Here is a 23799-nt window from a genome sequence, read left to right as displayed (position 1 = left end):
ATGACTGATTGACTGACTATGTATTTAACATACATGTGTGCTGTATGTAACATACAGATAGAGTATGTACTGTACTGTACTGTACTGTATGTATGGATAACTAAATAAATGCTAACAATTTTTATTTTGTTTGTTTGTTTCATTTTTCTGGTGCTTTAACTACTAAACACAATCTTTTAATATATAAGCAATCTATGGCTCTCTCTCTCTCTCTCTCTCTCTCTCTCTCTTTCATTCATTCTCTGTTAATGTCATGTCTTATCTCAATATTTCAAATGGCTTTTCATAAACAGTTGGCTTTTAGTGGAGAGTTAGTGGAGAGAGAGAGAGAGAGAGAGAGAGAGAGAGAGAGACCTTAATGTCGGCGTTAATCTTCCAGTAAAAACCTTAACTATTATAAGGATTTTAGTGCCCAAAAATGTGGCGTATAATATATTATTCAATATATATATATATATATAATAAAATACAGTATTTTGTATTTTTCCACAAAAATAACAGATTATTATTATTATTTGTTTTCGTCAATAATGTCAAAATGATAGCTAAAGTTAACAACAACAACAAAATTTGAAAATCACACCAAAAAATAATAATTATTATTTAATAATTTAGATTATACCACATAATGTATTATCAATTTTATGAATTAACTATTTTTTCAAAAATTTTTTTTAAAATAATTAATTTAAAATAGTGAATATGTCTATATAATACAGTACTAGTAGTATACTGTATATATATAATATAATATACTCTACTTTAAATTATATATAGTTATAAAATAGTTGATATAATTAAATTGAAAAAAAAAATTTTCACACATATAATTATATACAGTAGTAAAGTATCTTTTCATCATTTGACTTAATTGATAACATTTATGCAGTGATTGCAAAAACATGTCACTACTTAAATAACTACTACTACTACTACTACTACTACTACTACTACTACTACTACTACTACTACTACTACTACTACTACTATTACTTGAGTTATGCAATAATAATCAATAGTTAGATCTCTCTCTCTCTCTCTCTCTCTCTCTCTCTCTYTCTTTCTCTCTATCTATCTATCTATCTATCTATCTATCTATCGATCTATATATCTATCCCTATCTCTTACTGTATAAATATATATATATATCATTTGATCTTTTTGTAGTGTCGATTAGTATTTATATTGAAAGTGTATGTCCTATATGTATGTATGTATGTATGTATGTGTGTGTGTGTGTGTGTGTTAAGTCACATATTTTCCCAACTAATATATGCTTTTTTTTCTCTCTCTCTATGCTTTTGCTTTCAAGAGATTTAATGTTATAATATTAGAAATGCCTGTCCTTTATACACCATATATATATATACTGTATATAATATAATGTATTATTCAATCAATCAATAAATACCTTATATATGCAGTATATGCTCTGTACTGTAGTATAGCAGCACTTGTAGATATGCTTTATATTACAGTATATTATATACTATACTCTTTCTCTCTCTCTCTCTCTCTCTCTCTCTCTCTCTCTCTCTCTCTCTCTCTCTCTCTCTCTCTCTCTCTCTCTCTCTGAGATATTGATTTTGAATGGTAACACATTTGTTGAACATATTATCACTGAATATATTGTATATTTATTCACTGTATTAATAAAACTATAATAATGTTGTATAATATATATAAAAAATAGTTGACACTGAATTTATTTTTTAAATAAAAAAGATAAAAACTAATTTTTTTTGTCAATGAATTTTTTTGTGAATTATTAAGATTTAAAATTATTTAAAAAAACTAATATTTAAATTAAAAATTGAAAATAATATTTAGTTTTTTTTAGATTTTTTATTAGATAGCATATGTGTATAACAATACCACATATCAATCAATTGATAATAATTGTTATAATATTTATTGTTTGTATTTTATGAAACATACAAACTTTTTTTTTAAATAAAAAAAACTTGATTTTTTTTACTGACACTAATGTTTTATATATTAGTTTTATTTTGTTGTGAGTTTTCTTATATACTGTATATTTCATACCCTATTATTACCAAATAAATAATAACAACAACAACAAAAAACATCAAACAATTGTTTGTTATATATATATATCATTCAACTTATTATTATCTATTGTGTCCGTCGTTTTACTTTTGGCTGTCAATACTGTCATCTATTTTTTTATTATATACTATATATATATATATATACTGTATATATTGTAGTATATTATACAACATTTTATATATATATATATATATATATGTGTTTACTATAATAATATATATAACAAACATACAAAAAAAAACGGGAGGTTTATCTCTCTTTTGGTGTGTGTGTGTCCATTGCGTGCATCACTTGTATGTATGAGATATACAGTATATAAATATATATAGTTTAGGAGATCCTCATCGCCTAACCTCTCATGACTTGTTGTCGTTGTCATCATCGATGACTTTATACAATATATATATATACTATATATTACAGTACTCTCTAATGCCTTATTAGTCGGTCGACTGGTTTTAACAACAATATTGCTGATAATTGTGTGATATATATATATAATATTATATACTGTATTATATACAGTATAATAGCCGAGAGAGTATTATTAGTATTTATTATTATTATTTTTTATATATGTATTTTTAATTGATCCCAATATTTGTCTTACAATTTATTATATGTACGGTATTATACTATTAACTGTTTATATATATATATCTACCATATATTAACATTATTATTGTATTTGTTTTGCGTTGTGTGTGTGTAAAAAATATATATATAAAGATAAATATTATCAATGAGAGGAAACACACACACACACACACACACACAGACATAGTGTTATGATTTATATTATCAAAAATATATATCCATAAAATTATTTATTATTTTTAAAATAAAAAATAAATAAATGAAAATATAAAATTGATTTCGTATTTTTCCATAAGTTACACAAAGCAAACACATAAATAAATAAATAATAATTTGTAATAAGATTTTTTTGATTTATTTATTTTTTAGGATTTCTCTCTCTCTCTCTCTCTCTCTCTCTCTCTCTCTCTCTCTCTCTCTCTTTCTGTTGGTTGTTATTGAACAACAACAAAAACTAAAATAATAATCTATGATTTGTTTGCCATTTATATTAAAGTATTATTATTATTATTATTATCATTGCCTTATATAATATTATAGCAAACATTATACAGTATAGTAATATTAATATTAATAAATTACTTGATTTTAGTTTTTTATGTGCTTTCCGGGTATTTTTTGTTTGTTTGTAATGATATCTAGTTATATATTATCAGGTTAATTTTCTAATTTAATCATCATTAAAAAAAACAAATAAAAACAAATCAATTGCTCTAATATGATATATATATATTAGTATAATGTTTCTCAATTTCGATTGATAGATAAATTTTGTTTTATTTTTTAATTTTTGGTGAAACCAATCACTTTCAATATTACAGTACCCAAAAAAAACATATACCGGTATACGATATAATTAAGTAAAAAAAAAATTTAGTTATATTTTGTGTGTGTGTGTATCTCTTATTTCATGTTAAGATATACACACACACACTGTCATACATACACACACACACACACACACTATCTATTTTTCAATCACTGGATAAACAATAAGTTATTTTTATAATATAAAATATATACTAACTTTATAGACAGTAGTCTATTATTATTATTATTAGTATAGAAACTTAAAGCAAACTTTTAGATAATTAAGACAAACATTATTCAGATATTTTAGATCTTTCTTTCTCTCTCTCTCTCTCTCTCTCTCTCTCTCTCTTTCTCATCATCTTTAAGATCTAAAAGTCTTTATTTTTCAAATGATATATAAATAATAAAAAAAATCTGAGATGAAAGACTGTGTATGTGTTTTTCAATTGATTTGAACAAAAAAAAAAAGCAAAAAACGAAAATATAAGATAACTAAAAATTTGCAATCATTTTCTATATATGTGTACTCATGTTTCACATGTATATAATCATTAAGTTTTTTTTTAGTTTATTTTATAGTTCATTAGAAACTTTAGATTTTTATTATTATTATTTTCCCATTAAATCATGTTTTGTATTACAAATAGACTTTTTTTTGTGAGTATAAGCTATATATATATATACAGTATATATATAAATATTATAATTTGTCGTCTACTTAAAAGTACATTAATTTTATTAGTATTTTTTTGTTTCATAATTAAATAATAGAGAAAAAAGATATATATTTATTATATATATAATTTATTTTGTAAATTATTTTATAATTATGTAATTAAATATTATTATTAAAGTCTCTCTCTCTCTCTCTCTCTTAATGTTAAATAACAAAATAATTTTTGGATATAAAAGTCATTCAAGTATTTAAAGTAATTCAAGATTTTTTTTTTTTAGAAAAAAAGTAAATCTTTATAAATAATTTTATTATAGTAACAAAAAATATGATACAATTCAACATAACTTTAAATAATTCAAAAAAGTTATTATTATTATAATTATAATTATTACAATATTTTTTCTGTAAAATAATCTTATATCAAATTTTAATTATATATATATATATATATATATATATTTGGACAAAACAAAATAAGTTATTATATATTATTTGTTAAAAATATTTTTCAACAAATTAATTTGATAAAAATCAAAAATATGATATTATTATAAAGCAAAATTTTAATTTAATTTTAGTACTATTATTATAATTATTAAAATGTTTGAATTTCACTGATATATATACTCTGATATATATATAGATAAATAAATTACTAAATAGACAACAATTATTGTAGAATAATAATATTATTGTATTATATGTACATTATTTTTAAAAATCTAGAAATATTAACACACATTATAAGATTATATATATATATATATATGTATACAGTATAGTGTATAATGTTATTGACATTTACATAGATATCAAATTTTATCTCAAATCTAGACAACAATAGAGAGTTAGAGAGAGAGAGAGAGAGAGAGAGAGAGAGAGAGAGAGAGAGAGAGAGAGATTGTTATTAAAATGTATGTTTGTATAGTATAAGTGATTTGAAAATGTTTTTGTTATTGAATGATATGTATGATTGTTGTTGTTGTTGTTGATGTGTTGGATAAACTATTTTCATATAAAAATACTATAATTTAATATATTTATAATATATAATATATATATATATATAAGACAAACTTGAATATATTGTATTTTAATAATTTAGGACTACTACTACTACTACTACTACTACTAACAGTTTATACAATAATAAAGTTATATATATATTATATTATAAAGTATATTATTTGATAAATTACAACAAGTTTATAATAATAATAATAACCCGTTTATATAAAAAATAGACACTTATTTCCTTTATTTTAAAAACTGTCACTAAATTAAATTATAACTAAATATACCGTATATTTATAATAACAAATATTTTCCAACAAACTAACTATGAATAGAAACAACAGATGTTTTAATTAAAAAGTTTTTGTTACCACTTATTAAATATTATTATTATTATTATTTTGTTTAATAATAATAATATACAATTTATGTGTGTGTGTGTGTGTGTATGTGTGTTAGCATATTATTATAGTATTATAGTAAAGTATAACAGTATTATAGAAAATAACTTTTATTTTAATTTAATAATATTATTATTATTATATAGTTGTAATACAATATATATACTGTATATATATATTATATAATAATAATTATGCAATTTTTTTAGACAGTGCCCAAAAGCAAACTATTGATATTATTAAGACAACTATTACATTATAACATTATATTACTAGATATACGATATATTAATTTAGTATATTATAATAACAATATACAGTGTATATATATATATATATAATTTTTTTTGTTTTTTCACTTACATTGATAATCTTATAATATTGTGTGTGTGTGTGTGTGTGTGTGTGTGTGTGTGTGTGTGTGTGTGTGTGTGTATGCATAGTATACTATACTATACTATATATATTTGACCATTGAAAAAAACATTATTAATTTGTTATCTACATAAAAAAATAAATAAAATAAATAGGTTTATAATTACAAATTAAATGAATAAAAGTTAAATTTGAAAACATTTATATAACTTTTCCATTGAATATTTCTATTAATATATATATCGGTATATATATATATATATATATAGACTGATAATAGATATATCAATACTTATCCAGAAAATGTTTTAATGGATTTTTTGCTTTCTGTTATTATATTGATAACATTAAACTGCTGTATATATACAGTATATAATGTTTATATCAATTAGTTTATAATAGTTGATGAAATGGATAGTCTCTCTTAGTTTAGCTCTCATCTCTCTCTCTCTCTCTCTCTCTCTCTCTCTCTCTCTCTCTCTCTCTCTCTTTCACTCTTTTTTCTCTATCATTAATAGCATTGATGAGTTTGAGTATCACTTATCTATCTATCAATATATATATATATATATATATAAAAGTTTGTGAAATATGAACTCTTTTTTTCTCAGATACTAAATATCAATGCACTCTATTATTCATATATACATTACCAGTATATATATATATATATATGATATATTCTGTACAGTATATTATAAGACTACACAATATAATAATAATAGATAAAATCTAAATATATATTGATATATATATATATATATATATACTGTATATATAACCTGTCATCTCAAGTCTCTTTCCGACTAAATTAAAATTTTTTGTTATTATTATTATTGTTGTTGTTGTTTGTCTAACATCAGAGAGAGAGAGAGAGAGAGAGAGAGAGAGAGAGAGAGAGAGAGAGATTTGGTATGTAATTTATATTAGGTATTAGTATTATTATTATTATCATATTTTATGTTTAAAATATAAAAGAGAGACCCAATCGATAAATTGAGATTTTTGCTTTTATATATATTGTATTATTTTTTTTAGTTATATACATATACAGTATATACTTTATCTATATATATATATACAGTATACAGTCTATTGATTGTGTACTAAATATATGCTATTCATACTACTATTAGTACTAATATACCATTACTTTTATAATGTTAAAACCTGTTAACTTGAAAAAACAGGTATAGTTTTGTTGTTGGTTTGATTTTGATGTATTGATAATATCAATTTGATATCACTATTTGTATTTGTTTGTCATCATCTAATTTTATTAATACTGTATATATATATATATATATAGACACTATTCAATTAACAATCAATTAGTAGACACAAAAAAATAAATAAAACATTAAAGTGCTTAGACGTACAAAACTTTACAAAATATTTATTATAATAGTATTTGCTTTCAATTATAAAAACAATATATATTTATATACCTTACTATCTCTCTCTCTCTCTCTCTCTCTMTCTCTCTCTCTCTCTCTCTCTCTCTCTCTCTCTTATTATAATATATATATATATTGATATATATGTCTCTCAAAAACACTCGTTGGATAAGTAATTACAATCTTTATATTTATATAAATCACTTTTGTATTTTCAAATCTCTCTCTCTCTCTCTCTCTCTCTCTCTCTCTCTCTCTCTCTCTTCAATTCACTTATTCATTATATACAAGAAAGCATTTAATGATTATATTTATATATATAAAGTTTTATACCATTGAGTACACACACACACACACACACACACACACACACACACACACACATACATTGAGATTCAAGTTTTGAGAGTAAAAAGAGAGTTTAGGTTACATTTTAGTTGAAGTAAAAAAAACATTAATGCCTTTCATGTGACATAACAACCTCTCATATTATTTATTTGTAAAGAGTAGATATATATATACCAGAAAAATGTAGTCTTTTTACTGGATATTTACTGGGAATTAAATCGACGATTTGAGTCATTCAAATGCCAGAGATTTTAGGAGAGAGAGAGAGAGAGAGTTTGCATTTAAGTTAAACCAAAGTAATAGTGAAATAAAAATCTATTTTTTAATACATAACATACATACATATACAGTATATATATATAGTATATATATATATATATACGATCGACAAAAACATATGTACAATATATTTGCTACTCTCACTCACTCACTCACTCACTCACTCACTCACTCACTCACTCACTCACTCACTCATTATTTAACAAACATTTTTAATGTATTTATATTTAATAATAATAATAATAATATCTAAAACATAATCTCTTCATAACATATCAGTCAATATCAGTAATACTGTATTAATATAGGAAATATACTGTACATAAATATATATATATATATATACTGTATATAGGAAAATAATATTTTGTAAAGTTTTTAAATTCAAATCTTAGACAACCATTATTTGTATTATTATTATTATTATTATTTTGCATATTTATTTGTTATGTGCTCCGGTTTTTTAACAGTAATACTAATAATGCCTAATATTATGCTTAATGTTATGTTTGATGATAATGCCTAAGCATTTGATGTGTGTGTGTGTGTGTTATACTATACACTGTATTGACAATGCATTAAAAATAATGTTTAAAAAAAATTTGCTCCCAAATTAGTACGAAATGCATTAAATGTTGGATTATATATATATAGTATATACCGGTATATCTTATATACATTTGTATAGTTAAAGTGCAGTTAGAAAATACAGTTTCTGTACTGTATTATTGTATTGTATTGTAGAATATGTTAATATAAATTCATATGCATATACACACACATATAAGCTATATATATATAGTTTACTACAGTATTAATATTATTAATACTAAGTATTGTATATATATATATATATATATATATATATATATATATATATATATATATATGCAGTATATTTATAGTGAATAATATTAAGATAAAACATAATTTTCGTATATATATTATAGACAATGAAAAATGCAAAATATCTTTTCTATTGAGAGAGAGAGAGAGAGAACATAATAATATAATATTTTTAAGCATATTCTCTATGTGTGTGTGTGTCTAATGTACATAAAATTTGCAACCATTCCTCTTTATATATCAATATATATACGGTAGCTGTCATAGAGTACAGTGTTTTCCCCGGTACTACTGGTGCTGCTGCTGCTCTCCTCAATATATTATATACAGTATATATATATACTACTATCTACCAGTGCTTTCTATCTCCCAGTTCTCTCTCTCTCTCTCTCTCTCTCTCTCTCTCTCTCTCTCTCTCTCTCTCTCTCTCTAATTTCAATGGTTGAGATCCCCTTCAGAAAAATATTTTCTGGTACTTCATGTGTTGCTCTTTGGTATCTAAGGAAACCATTTATATTCTGTGTGTGTGTGTGTGTGTGTGTGTGTGTGTGTGTGTGTGTGTGTGTGTGTGTGTGTGTGTGTGTATGTGTGTGTGTGTGTGTGTGTGTGTGTATGTATGTGTGTGTGTATGTGTGTGTGTGTGTGTACTGTATGTATATATATATATATATATATGACTACAAGTTTTATTAATGTTAGCGTTTCTCTCACTCACTCACTCGCTCTCTATCTATCTTTCATCTCTCAGTTCAATTCAAAGACAAATGGAGAGTATATGAGTAGTACTCTCTATGTCTGTCTGTATGTATGTGTTAGTGGGAAATGGGAAGTGAGTGATACAAAACAAAAATTTTTTGAAAAAAAAATATTATAATAATTCAATATTTTTAAATCAATATTTAATTTATTTATTTATATATATAGTTCTATTAATTATAATTTGATTACTAAAAAATAAATATATGATAAATATATATACATATATATAATAATGAATTGATGCTATATATATATTTATAATATCTGTTATATAATATATGATATATACAGTTGTGAAATATTTGATTATAATTGGTATATATATATAATATTTATAATGAATACTAATACAAATAATAATAATTGTGATAATAAATAATACTATTATATAATATGATTATTATTTCATAAATATATCAATAGATTTAATCAACTTAAAGTGTTATTATTATTATTATTATTATTTTTAATTAATTTTATAAATATATATAATTAATTAATTAGCTAACACTTGGCATACAATCATCGGATCGTTTGGCCAACTCGGCTGACAGTAGCCTACTATCATCGTCGGCACATCGGTTGACAACATTAACGTTGACACTATGCGGCCTAATATTGGTAGCACTGGTAGCCAGTGTTGTAATGTTTCTCTATCGGCGAAACACAAAATTCCGGCAAAAACTACAGGGACTGACATCCAGATTGGATTTAGAGGCCAGCGATGACTATCAGGTATTTGTTTTTGTTGTTAATTTGTTGTTAATTATTGTATATTTTATTTATTTATTTATTTTAACTATAAATACATTATTATGAATACTATATAAATAATTTTCCAGAGACTATATAGTCTATTATAAAAGTTTTTTTTGTTGTTTTTGTTGATATAAATACATATATTTTTAAATTAAAGTAATTTATATACAGTTATTATAAATACTTTATAACACATTATTAAAACACATTATTGTTTTTATCTAATTTATTATATACATAATAATACAGTGTATATATATATATATATAGTACAATATAATATATATATTGATAGAAATAAATTAAACAATTGGTTAGCATTTTAAAAAAAACATTTATATTTTGCATTTTCTAATAACAATACTAATACATGAAAGTTTTTTTTTGAAATTTAAATGTTTTTATAATTTAAATATTTTTTTAATTCTCAATTGCAAATAAATACTGAAATATAATTCATTTTTATTATTATTATTATTATTCTGTTTATTTAGTCAATCGTTTTTTTTGTTATTGAAAAAATAACATAAAAACAATTTTATTTAATAGTAACAATTGTTTTAAAATCAATTATTTTACTATATTATTATAGTATATAGTGTAAATATTATATATATATTATTTTATATAAAAAACAAATCTACAACAATATATATATATATATATATAATTCAAAAATGTTTTATTTTCTTGTATTATATTATGTAAATATTTATTATTTCAAATCAACTATTACTACACACACACATACATAGATAGACACACATACACACACACACACATACACACACATACACACACACACACACACACACACACTTGTAATCTACATGTAAATTATATACATATGAAATGTACTGCTTATTGATTTGTGTTATTAAGTTTCAACAAAAAAAATTGATTTTATTATTATTATATTTATTAATATAACATCATTGGCATAAATAATATACAGTACATCAATACAATACAGTATATATATATATATATGCTATAAATTATAGACACCATTATACAGGTGTGTGTACTGTATATATACATATATATATATATACATTATATATACATTATATAATGTATATTATATAATAATGCTATATTAATGACATTTTTTTATATATCAATTGGTTGATGAAAATAAAAAAATATATAATAATATGAAAAAAATCTGTTGAACGGAAAAAATTAATCTTTTTTCAATTATTCCCACTTTATATATATATATGATGTCTATCACCACTACTACTACTACTACTAGTAGTAGTAGTACTACACAACACAACAACACAATATTATACAGCATTTTATTTGAGAGACGAGATATGATTTAACAAATAATATATAAAATGCTTTCACACTTAATATATATATATATATATTATATTATATTTTATCTCAAATATTGACTGTGTATCTCAAATATTGTTGTGTGTGTGTGTGTGTTATATACCGTATAATATATATAAAATTTATTTGTGATAGCATTGAGACATATAAAATAAAATTATCTCAACTTTTTGTATGCTCTCTCTCTCTCTCTCTCTTCAATATAAAGATTCACATTTTATTTTAGTTTTTTTTCTCAGTGAAAAGTGAGACAAAAATCATAAGTAAATACTTATAGGGTTTTAAAATAATATATATATATTGATATATTAGAGAGAGAGAAAGAAAAAAACATTTTTTAAGTAAAATTTTTAAGTACAGTATTATTATTATTATATCACAAACATATAAAATATATCTGTATTTATTTGTAAATTATTATTTTTTTAAAAATAAATCTAATTGCAGTTATCCTTGCTTAAAAAGCTTATATTAGTTTTTTAAAAAAGTATATCTATTTGTTTACAATAAAATATACTTTAAAATAATTTTTTAACTGTAAACAAAAAACTAACAAATATTATGGATATAATTGATAGTAATCGCATCGATAACAACAGCAAAAAACATTAATAGATTTACTTATAATATAAAAACAATATATATATATATATATACTTAATATCTTGAATAAACTTTTTGTTGTTGATATACAACAAACTAACAATCAAACAAACATATAATTTCATCAATAATATGATAGTTAAAAAATAATAATATTGAATAAAAAAATAAAATAATAATTATGTTTAAACTATCTTTAAAAAAACATATATTATATATGAATTATATTACTTTAATGAACTATTTATCTTATATTTTTTACATTACATTCAAATTAGAAAATTAAATTTATATACAAAAAAATATATATTTATTTATTTATATAAATGCAATCAACTAATAATTAACGATTCAATTCATCATTTAAAAAATAAATATTTCAATTCATTAATTAATATATTTATTCATTCATTCATTTCAATACAATTCAATTGATAGCAATTATATATATATATACATATATTATTCATTAAATTATTTATTTTTTTTTTAAAAATATATATTATTTAGGATTTATGCCGACAGCGTATGCATAATAAGTCTAATGAAAAACAGGAGTCAATACAGGTTACGCCTACCGGCAGTACTGGTGTCCATACGCGGGGCAAACTGGTCAGCAAACTGTCCCAGCAGTCTAGCGGCGAGGGCGGTAACGGTACCCAAGCTAGTCCACCAAGCAGATCATCAACTTCATCATGGTAATTTTTTATTATATTTTATTATTATAATTTATATACTACAAAAATAAATTAATCATTGATTGATATGAATATATTTATTAATTTATATATTAATGTATATTAGATTTTAATTTGCTTATTAAAATCTAATATACTGTAAATAATTAGTGTATATTATTTATTTTCTATATAAAAAACTAGTACACAATTAATTTTTGTTGGTCTATACAATTATTTTTTTTATTATATGCAGTACTATATTAAGTTTAATTTATAGTTTATAACTGTATATATATACAGGAATATATATATATATATATATATTGAATAAATAACTAACTATATGTAATTACTACAGTATATTATTAAGTTTTACTATTGATATCCACATTGATTGATATAACAAAAAATTAGTAAAAAAAATCAGTTATATTAATAACTATACAGTATATTTGATATTTTTGGGGGGATATATGTTTTATGTTTATTATTTATTTATAGTAGTTTATTTTAAACCTATTTATAAAACTATATGATTCACAGTAATTATTATTAGTAGTAATAGTAATGAAATATTTTGAATAAAAAAACATTTCCACTATATATATATACTGTATATATATATATTGATATATATAGATAAATATAATGCCTAATTAGATTTAACTGATTATTATATTGTATTTATTGTGTATTCAATTAGATATAAAAGTATTTTATATAATAGTCAATCAATTATTTTCAGTCATTTAAAAATAATATCACATTTTTTTAAAATTTACTACAAGAATATCCTATAAAATTATACCACATAAATAATATATATATATATAAATAGTATGTATATATATATATTATATGGTATACCATATATTTAACTGGTAAATGATATATAATTTTTTTTCAACAAAACAACAACAAAAAGTAGTAATTTGTATATTACACGCTAAACTAAATAATATATATACTAATAACAATAATATTATTATATAATAAAAGTCTAAATTTAAGACACATTTATTTTATTTTATTTTTAATTCATTGACTATATATAAAATTTTATAATAAAAAAAATATATTTATGTAATAATAGTAATACTTTTAAATATTAATGAATGACATCATATTTTACTATTTTTTAAATATATATATATATACTGTATATATATATTTGTAGATTATTTAATAATAGTAAAAATAGAGAGAGAGAGAGAGAGAGAGAGAGAGAGAGAGAGAGAGAGAGAGAGAGAGAGAAAATGTATTTTTAATATACAGTATTTACTATTAATATATAAATATATTTTTATGTTTTAAGATAATATTATTGCTTTTAAAAACTAAAGTTTATGTCATTCATCTGATTTTTTTTTTTGGTATCACTGTCCAGATGTATAACTTCTCAGATGATATAAAAACCATTAGTTTTTTTTTTGTTTTGAAAAATAACATTTGAAAAAAATAAAACTAAAATAAATGAAAAACTCTAAAAAAACATTATCTGTATAGATATGATATTATATATATATACAGTATATAGATAGATATATTTAACTCAACATTTATTTAATGCAAATAAAATATCTATTTATTTTGTTAGTTATTATTATTAATATTTAATACTTTAAACATGAAGTAATAATAGTTTTATTATTTGTTTAATTTTTTTTTTAAATAGTAATATAAAAATAAATTTTAATAATAATAATATTATTGAATAAATATAAATAATAATTAACAAAAATAAAAAAATAAACATTAATTATTATATTATTAATTTATTACTATTGTATATGCGGATTATTTATTATTATTAATTATTTCATTATTTTAGTTTTAATTAACATTAAAAAATAGTTTTAAAAAATTTAATTTGATAAGTACATTAAAATTTATTATTATGCAAACACACTTGATAATTGATATACATCAATTTATTTAATTTATATGTACTGTTAAATTATTAAGTAACTGTTTTTTTTAATTTTTATTATTATATAAATTTATTTATCAATTTCTAGCATTTAGCTTAAGCACACACACACACACACACACACATTAATACACAAATTAATGAAATACAAATACACACATAAAATAAAGTATATATAAAAAATAGCGTATAAGTAGTTAGAAATAAAAGTAAAAAAAAAGTTAATAAAAATGAAAGAAAATTGATTTTTATGTTTTAGTCTCTCTCTCTCTCTCTCTCTCTCTCTCTCTCTCTCTCTCTCTCTCTCTCTCTCTCTTGAGTGGGATTTGAGTCCATTTGACTTAAGTGTTAATATATATATATACAGTATATTTCGTAGAAAAACACTGCATATATATATTATATAACTTTTATATATAATATTAAACAGTTTATTTGTAGTATATACTGTATATACCAATAATGTATAATATGTTTATACCATTATCCACCCGTAAAGTAAACTGCTGGTCAAAGATAAATTAATGGCCAATAATGTCTAAATAGTACAATAATATTGAAACAGTTTTTGGATATAGTTTTTGTGTGTATGTTGTTGTATATGGGCTTATATATGGACGGACACACACACATACACACACATAATCTAACCATTACTGCATTACAATACAAATATTTGTTATCTCTCTCTTTCTCTCTCTCTCTCTCTTTCTCTCTCAACTCAGTGTTTACTGTTATTACTGTTTATACGCTTGAAAAGCAAAAATAAAATAAAAGCAAAGAGTATGTACAGTACATGTCTCTCTCTCTCTCTCTCTCTCTCTCTCTCTCTCTCTCTCTCTCTCTCTCTCTCTCTCTCTCTCTCTCTCTCTCTCTCTCTATGTGTGTGTGTTTGTGTGTCCATTGAGAGGACCGCTGATAAAAGAGATGATAGCGATGGCAACATTAAAGATTAATGTTATACATTGGATATAATATATATATATATTTATATATATAAACAGTATATCGTATAAGTTATATATAAGAAAAACCCATTTTTTTTGTTTTGTTTAGTAGTTTGTATGTTTGAACCCAATTCTAGCGATATTATGAAAGCCCTTATATTGCTTACTCTCTCTCTCTCTCTCTCTCTCTCTCTCTCTCTCTCTCTCTCTCTCTCTTTCAATATATACAGTATATATATATATGTTTATTACTGTTTATATATAAAAACTACTTACAAATATTGTCAATACTTAATATTAATGACATTACTACTACCAATAATAATAATATTACATAAAATAATATATATATATATATATCTCATCTTAAAAGAAAAATTTATTTAACTAATAATAAAATATTATTATTATTATTATTATTATTAGATAATGTAAGCATATTATTATTTTTTCTAAAATTATATATTATAATATGTAACTAAGATTTTTTTCCTCTAGTGTTTATTAAATTTTTAAAAATGTTTTTAAATTTTCATATTTTATTTTATTATTTTATTTTATAACAATATTATTATTGGTGAGAAAATAATATATTATATTTTTAATAATAATAATAATAATATCTTAATTGCTATCACTTAAGCTAATACACCAATATTACATTATATGTGGATACTGTATATAATAATAAACCATTATGTTTAATATAGCACTTGAGTTTATTATTATTATTATTTTTTATATACCATATATTTATATATATATATATAATATTAAATATATTATAACTTAATATATATAAATGACAGAAACATTTATTCTGGCTATTTATATATATATATATATATACTTATATACTAAACTACAATACTGTATACGGTATATATATATATATATTGTACAATATATCATATCTATACACTTGTGTATGAAATAATATATATATATATATTGATTGTTAAATATTATTTATGCTTTTAACGATAATATAGTTTTTCATGTAAAGAGAGAGAGAGAGAGAGAGAGAGAGAGGAGAGAGAGAGAGAGATAATCCTAATTTGTTAAAGGCTTTATACAGTATATACTGTATATAATGTAATATCTTATTTATATAAATCTAAAATGATTTATATTTTCTATATTTTTATATATAGTATATTAAAATGATAAACAACCACTAGAAATATATATATATTTTTATTATTTTTTAAATAATTGTTTTGTAATTTATTTGTTACACACTTACTTACAAAAAAAGCAAATTTATGATATTTATGCTAATAAGTATTGGATTTAAAATACATTTTTTTATTGTTATTATTACTTAATAATAATAATAGTGTATATATTTATTTTACTGACTATTATTATTATTATTATAGCATAATATAATCATTTATGTTGAATAAATACATTTAAAGATTATCTTTTAAAATGTTATTTATTTGTATTTTGTGTTGTATGTGTTAAGTAACTGTTATTTTTAAAATCAAACATAATCTATAATATAATAATTTTATATTTTGACAAATTATATATATATATAAAATTTTATTTATTTTTTATATTTTAAATTTAATATATATATACTGTTTATATTATTTGTCAAAATAAAAAACATATAATCTAAGAAATATTACTGTAATTTATTATTGAACTAAAAAAATTGAATAATTTTTTTTTCATTATATTATTTATCATTTTTCAAAATAATAATATTATTTTTATGAAATATAATATCATATAATATTTATATTATATAATGAATTATTCATATTTCAAATATTAATTATATACATATCAATATATTGTATATATTTTTATTCATTTAAATAGATTTCTATTAATAATAATTAATTTATTGAATATTTTTTTTGAATAATAAAATTATTTATTTATTTATTTTATTTGAAAAAAAACAGGAGTGAAGAGCCCGTGGCCTCCAATATGGACGTATCGACTGGTCATCTAATACTGGTATTTGAGATAATAAACAAAATACTACATATATATCTATATACCTAACATATAATTATTGTAAATTAATTGATGGACAGTCCTATATGGAAGACCATCTAAAGAAAAAGGATCGCTTGGATAGGGAATGGGAGGCTCTGTGCGCCTACGAAGCCGATCCATGTTCAACATTGGCCGCTGGTTTACCGCAAAATGCTAAGAAAAATCGCTTCTCCGATATCTTACCCTACGATCATTCGCGTGTCATACTCAACGATATGGCCAACAATACCGGATCCGATTATATCAATGCCAATACTATCGTAATTATCTATATATCAATATATATACTGTATATCTAACTATAGTTTTTATTATTGTTGTTGTTGTAGTTTTTTTTCTGTATGTATCTTATTTGTGTTACATAAGCCAACAACAACACCAACAACAACAACAAAAACCTAATTAGTTAAAGCAATTTAATTAAAGGGCTTTTTAGTTATTGTTGTTGTTTTGTGTCATTATATGGACATTTGCTTTCTGTTTAGTCGTTGTTGTTGTTGTTGTTGTAGTTGTCATCGATTATTACTATTATAAGTCTATTAAATGCTTATTTAGTTTAAGTAATAGTTCTCTCTCTCTCTCTCTCTCTCTCTCTCTCTCTCTCTCTCTCTCTCTCTCTCTCTCTCTCTCTCTGTCTAACTATTTATTTATTTATTATATTGTTGTCTTTTATCACAATTATAAGTGACATTATAGATATACTATATATATAAGAGTATAATTTATTTAAGACACACACACATACAGTACATACATATTAGACTTAATAATCAGTTATGTCCGTATATAATTGCAATGCATTTCTAGAGTGAAACATATAGTATCCGTTATAATTGTTTGTTATATTTTGTTTTTCTAGTATTTTAATTATTAATCCTAAATACTACTAATAATAATTAAAATACTCTCTCTCTCTCTCTTTCTCTTTCGATAACAATCACCGTTTAATTATAAGATTGTTAATACCTATTGTTTTTATCAATATATTTATATATATATAGACTGATCACGACCCACGAAACCCGGCTTATATAGCAACACAGGGACCATTGGCGCACACAGTTACCGATTTCTGGCAGGTGGGTGCTCTCATCTAACATATATATATATAACAATTAATATATATAAACAAACAAACATTCAACAACAAAAAATCAACTTAAACTATATCATACATTTCAATCATACATTCATTATATGATAGTATATTACAATAACTTGAAAATATTTATTATTTTTTTAAAAACTAAATATGATTTTTATTATAAAAAACTAAATATCATTTTTTTAAAAACTAAATATGATTTTTTTAAAAACTAATTATGATTTATTTTTTGATCGCCCACTCCTACTATCCAACCACTCCATCCCAAACACACTCTCGACTAACTATCCAACCAACCAACCAACCATCTAACCAACCATACCATCATCATTATCATCATCAACCATAGATGGTATGGGAACAGGGCAGCGTTATCATTGTAATGTTAAGCCGTTTAATGGAAAACGGTGTGGCCATGTGTCACCGTTATTGGCCGGAAGAGGGTAGCGAAGTCTATCATAACTATGAGGTACATCTGGTATCGGAGCATATCTGGTCGGACGACTATTTGGTTAGGAGTTTTTATTTGAAAAATTTGAAAACCGGCGAAACCCGTACGGTTACACAGTTTCACTTTTTGTCGTGGCCCGAAAATGGCGTACCTCCCAGTGCCAAAGCGATACTGGAGTTTAGGAGGTCAGTAACACCCTGATAGCCTGATATATATATACAATAATAATAATAATAATAATAATGTAGAGTACAGTAGAAAATGGGAATGGGATGATATGGTATGGCATATAGTATATACAGTACAATATATATTTATATATACTGTATATATAAATATATATATATTTCTATAGATTATATAGATATATATTTATATATAAATTCTACTGTACTCTACAGTATTATTATTATTATTATTATTGTGTGTATGTTTTATGACTAAATATTAAATATATATATATATATATATAAACTTATATATAAAGTTATATTTAAGTTTATATATTTTGTGTGTGTGTTTATTAATTATAATTTAAAATGTATTTTTATTATATCTGTATATTATATATATATATATATCTAACTTAATGATTGTTTGTTTGTTTTATATTTATATAAAAAATAACAATATTATTATTAATTGTTTATCTCGACAATCTAATTAAAATCACAATTTAGTTTATTTATAGTCTATTTATTATATATAGTATATCAAAAAAAAATAACAATTAAAATGATTTGTTTGAAATCGTAAGTTTGAAACTCGAAACCCAATTCACTTCATTAATTGCATTTAAATTTAGCGATAATTTTATCAATACATTAAGTCGATTGCACTTTAATTTATATATATATATATATAAACTAATTGGTAACAGTATGCTAGACAGCTTCTCCATCGTCCAAAAAAAATTGATGATATATATATACTCAACGATAATGATTATCTTTAACTACTATCTATTACTACTATACTATACTAACTTTTTTTTAACTACTAATCTAACGGTGCGCGGGCTGTACGTACTGTACGTATAACTTAACTAACTATTGTGTTTCTGGCGGCATATACTTCTCACTAATACTACTACTATTACTGACTGACTGACTGTCCATCAACTATCTACCTACCTGTGCTATGGTCATCATTTTTGTGATTGGTGCAATTGCGTGTTGGCCATTTTTTCGGGTACCCGCATATTAATTGCATAGTCACAAAAGTGATGGCTATGTCTCAGATTAACACTAACTCGACGCTTACATAACTACTACTACTACTACTGCAAACCTAACTGTCCACTACTACTACTACTAACTGATCACTGAAAATAACTGTTTACTTAATATTACTATAACTAAAACGATTTTTTTAAAACTTTAATTTCAATTTGTTTTTTTTCAATAAAAATTAATCTATAAATATTATTTTTTAAAAATAAATAATGTTTACTATTTTTTTTATAAAATACAATATCTATTATAGTATAATACGGTACTAATAATAATAATAATAATAAATAACATAATAATAATTTAAAAATTTATTATTTATTATTATTATTTTACTTACTTTTAATTATTATTATTAATATATATATATTTATTTATTTTTTTCTTTATGTATTTAACCTTTTTATAGGAAAGTTAACAAATCCTACAGGGGCCGGGCATGTCCTATTGTTGTACATTGCAGGTATTTATATATATATATATATATATGTTATAGAGGGGTGGGGGTGGGAGAACCGTATTGTTTTGAAAAATTTGATTAATATTACTCTATATTAAACTATCTATTAGTGATGGGACCGGGCGTACGGGCACCTATACGGTCATCGATATGGTATTGAATCGGATGACCAAAGGGGCCAAAGAGATCGATATTGCGGCCACTCTGGAGCACATCCGCGACCAACGGATGGCAATGGTTAAGACAAAAGCCCAGTTCGAGTACGTGTTGACCGCCGTTGCCGAAGAAGTTCAGGCAATACTCAAGGCGTTGGCACAAAACAACTGATTTGAATTGAATGAATAGTTAGAAGAATAGATGAATAAGAAGTGGAAGAATAAGTGAACAAATAATTTATTTAAAAAAAAGACAGAATTCAAAGATAAAGACAAACAAATCAACAAAAAATATAATAAAAATAAATAACATTTCAAACAAAACATCATATTTTTTCCATCTCTTATATGATTTTTTTGTGACTGTTTTTTTTGAGAGAGAGAGAGAGAGAAAACTGATATTTTGTTTGAATTGACTTTTATTTTTCGTATTATTATTATTATTAATATTAGTATTTATATTCTCTTTTTTCTTATATATATATATTTTTTTGTTAGATATTATATATATATATATTATATATAGTTTTTTTTTGTTGTTGGATGACAAACACACCGCGACTATTATTATTATTATTACTATTACTATTGCTATACTGTTTTTTTTTGTGTTGTGGTTATTGGGTGAAAAAAAACACATAACATTTTATAGTTTATATTTATTATTATTAGTATAAAAGACAATTCTGGTATTCCTCAACATTAACATCCCTGAGCTACTGCCTATCATTCCCTATATATTATATATATGGCTCTCATATGGCTTTTACTTTTCAATTGACTTATTTGTGAATTATTGATAGCATTAGAAAATTCAATTTTTTTTTGATCAGTCAATCTATATATATATATGGAAAACATAGCTTTTAGTTTGATTTTAAAAAGATTTTTTTTATTATTATTATTTTATTGACTTTATTTAATATACCTAATAACAGTGGTGGTAGTAGTAGTAGTACTGTATTTTGATGATGAAAACCATTTCAAATCAATTTATTTCAAAAATAATTTATTATTAAACTCTATCAATATATATACCATATATATATATGTATTATAAGAAACATATATCAAAATTTCTATATATTTTAAAAGACAAATTGAAAAGTAAAACCTTTAGAGAATTAAATAAATAAATAACAAGAATTGTTTGTCTAAAAACTAAACTTTTATTTATTTATTTATTTATTTTTCAGATTTTTTTTTATTTAAAAAAAATCAGTAATTGATATCTAATTTATATTCAAATACCTATACAAATAAATTAATGATATTTTTTATTTCCATAAATTGATTCCTATTTGATGAAAGAGAAAAAAAATTATATATAATATTATTATTATTATTATTTATATATATATATATAATACAATTATTTATTATTATAAATATTATTAGTGTTGTTTATGTCTATATTCTATATAAACAAATTAAAATAATCGATTAATATATATATATATATATATATATATTTGTTTGAAAAAAAATGTTTTTCATAATTATTTAGTTTCAAAAATTGATTTATATAAATTGATTTTTTTAAAAATAGATATTACATTGAGTTTACATAAACACATACATAAATTTTTATTTTAACTTATTTTATCAAATTTTATAAACTAAATCAAAAAATAGTATTGATTAGTAATTTAAAATCAAAAATTATTTCTAAATTAAATTATACAACAACAACAACAGCAACAAAAATATAATCAAATTATAATTATATTATTTTGATTAACGATTGAAAATTAATATATAAATCAATTTTTTGTAATTAAACTTAACAAATATATATATATCTGATTATTACTTATGATAAATATATAATATATAAATAAGTAATAATCAGTAAAAAAATTTATATTTATTTTTGAAATAATAAATTGTTTCAAATTATTATTATTATTACATAAAAATGATATTTATTGGTGTTATTATTGATATTCATAAAAATAATAAAATCTATATTTCATTTTTGAGTTGATGTGTTTGTAAATGTTTTTATTAAAATGTAATTTTGTTGTTACCGAAAAAAATATATATTATATATAATATATATATATTTATTAATAGCTATTTAAATGTTAATTTATTGTTGTTGTTGTTATTATTATTTGTAGTACTATTATTACAAATTAAATGTTTATTAACTTATTATTACAAATTATTATTGTTATTATTATTATATGAAATAATATGAAAATTATGGGTCATTATTATAAAATAATTTAAATAATTTTATATATATATGAATTTAATATCATTTTTAAATTTTTTATATAAAAAATTATTTAAATATTACTAAAAATATATGTTATTATTGTCAAAAACCATTTTAATATATAATTAAATTTTAAATTAATAATAAAAATGACCCAAAATTTCTGGAGCACTATTGGCTACAATTAATTTTTTTAAAAATAAATGTTACTTTTAAAAAAAAGTAAAAAACATTTTAATATATATATATATTATTTTATTTTAACAAATGATATGATAATTAATTACAAAAAAATGCCTAAAAATTATT

The 23799-nt window shown here is 21.6% G+C and overlaps 1 protein-coding gene across 2 annotated transcripts in view; it reads left to right on the top strand.

Annotated features, from left to right (window-relative positions):
- LOC128961850 (uncharacterized) overlaps nucleotides 1-21716 on the top strand; it is a 78627-nt gene extending 56911 nt beyond the window's left edge. For both annotated transcript variants that reach the window (XM_054308150.1, XM_054308159.1), the window contains exons 10-17: nucleotides 10083-10313; nucleotides 12798-12985; nucleotides 17767-17821; nucleotides 17902-18123; nucleotides 18865-18942; nucleotides 19318-19604; nucleotides 21061-21114; nucleotides 21222-21716. In XM_054308150.1, coding sequence (XP_054164125.1) covers nucleotides 10083-10313; nucleotides 12798-12985; nucleotides 17767-17821; nucleotides 17902-18123; nucleotides 18865-18942; nucleotides 19318-19604; nucleotides 21061-21114; nucleotides 21222-21438 — 1332 coding nt within the window. In that variant the 3' untranslated portion in view covers nucleotides 21439-21716. The remainder of the gene's footprint in view (nucleotides 1-10082; nucleotides 10314-12797; nucleotides 12986-17766; nucleotides 17822-17901; nucleotides 18124-18864; nucleotides 18943-19317; nucleotides 19605-21060; nucleotides 21115-21221) is intronic.
- Nucleotides 21717-23799: the final 2083 nt, after the last annotated feature.

This window comes from Oppia nitens, unplaced genomic scaffold, assembly GCF_028296485.1.
Source record: "Oppia nitens isolate AA-2021 unplaced genomic scaffold, nextdenovo-longstitch-racon4-pilon3 scaffold14_pilon_pilon_pilon, whole genome shotgun sequence".
NCBI classification, from domain to species: domain Eukaryota; kingdom Metazoa; phylum Arthropoda; class Arachnida; order Sarcoptiformes; family Oppiidae; genus Oppia; species Oppia nitens.
This window is presented reverse-complemented; position numbering and strand designations above follow the sequence as displayed.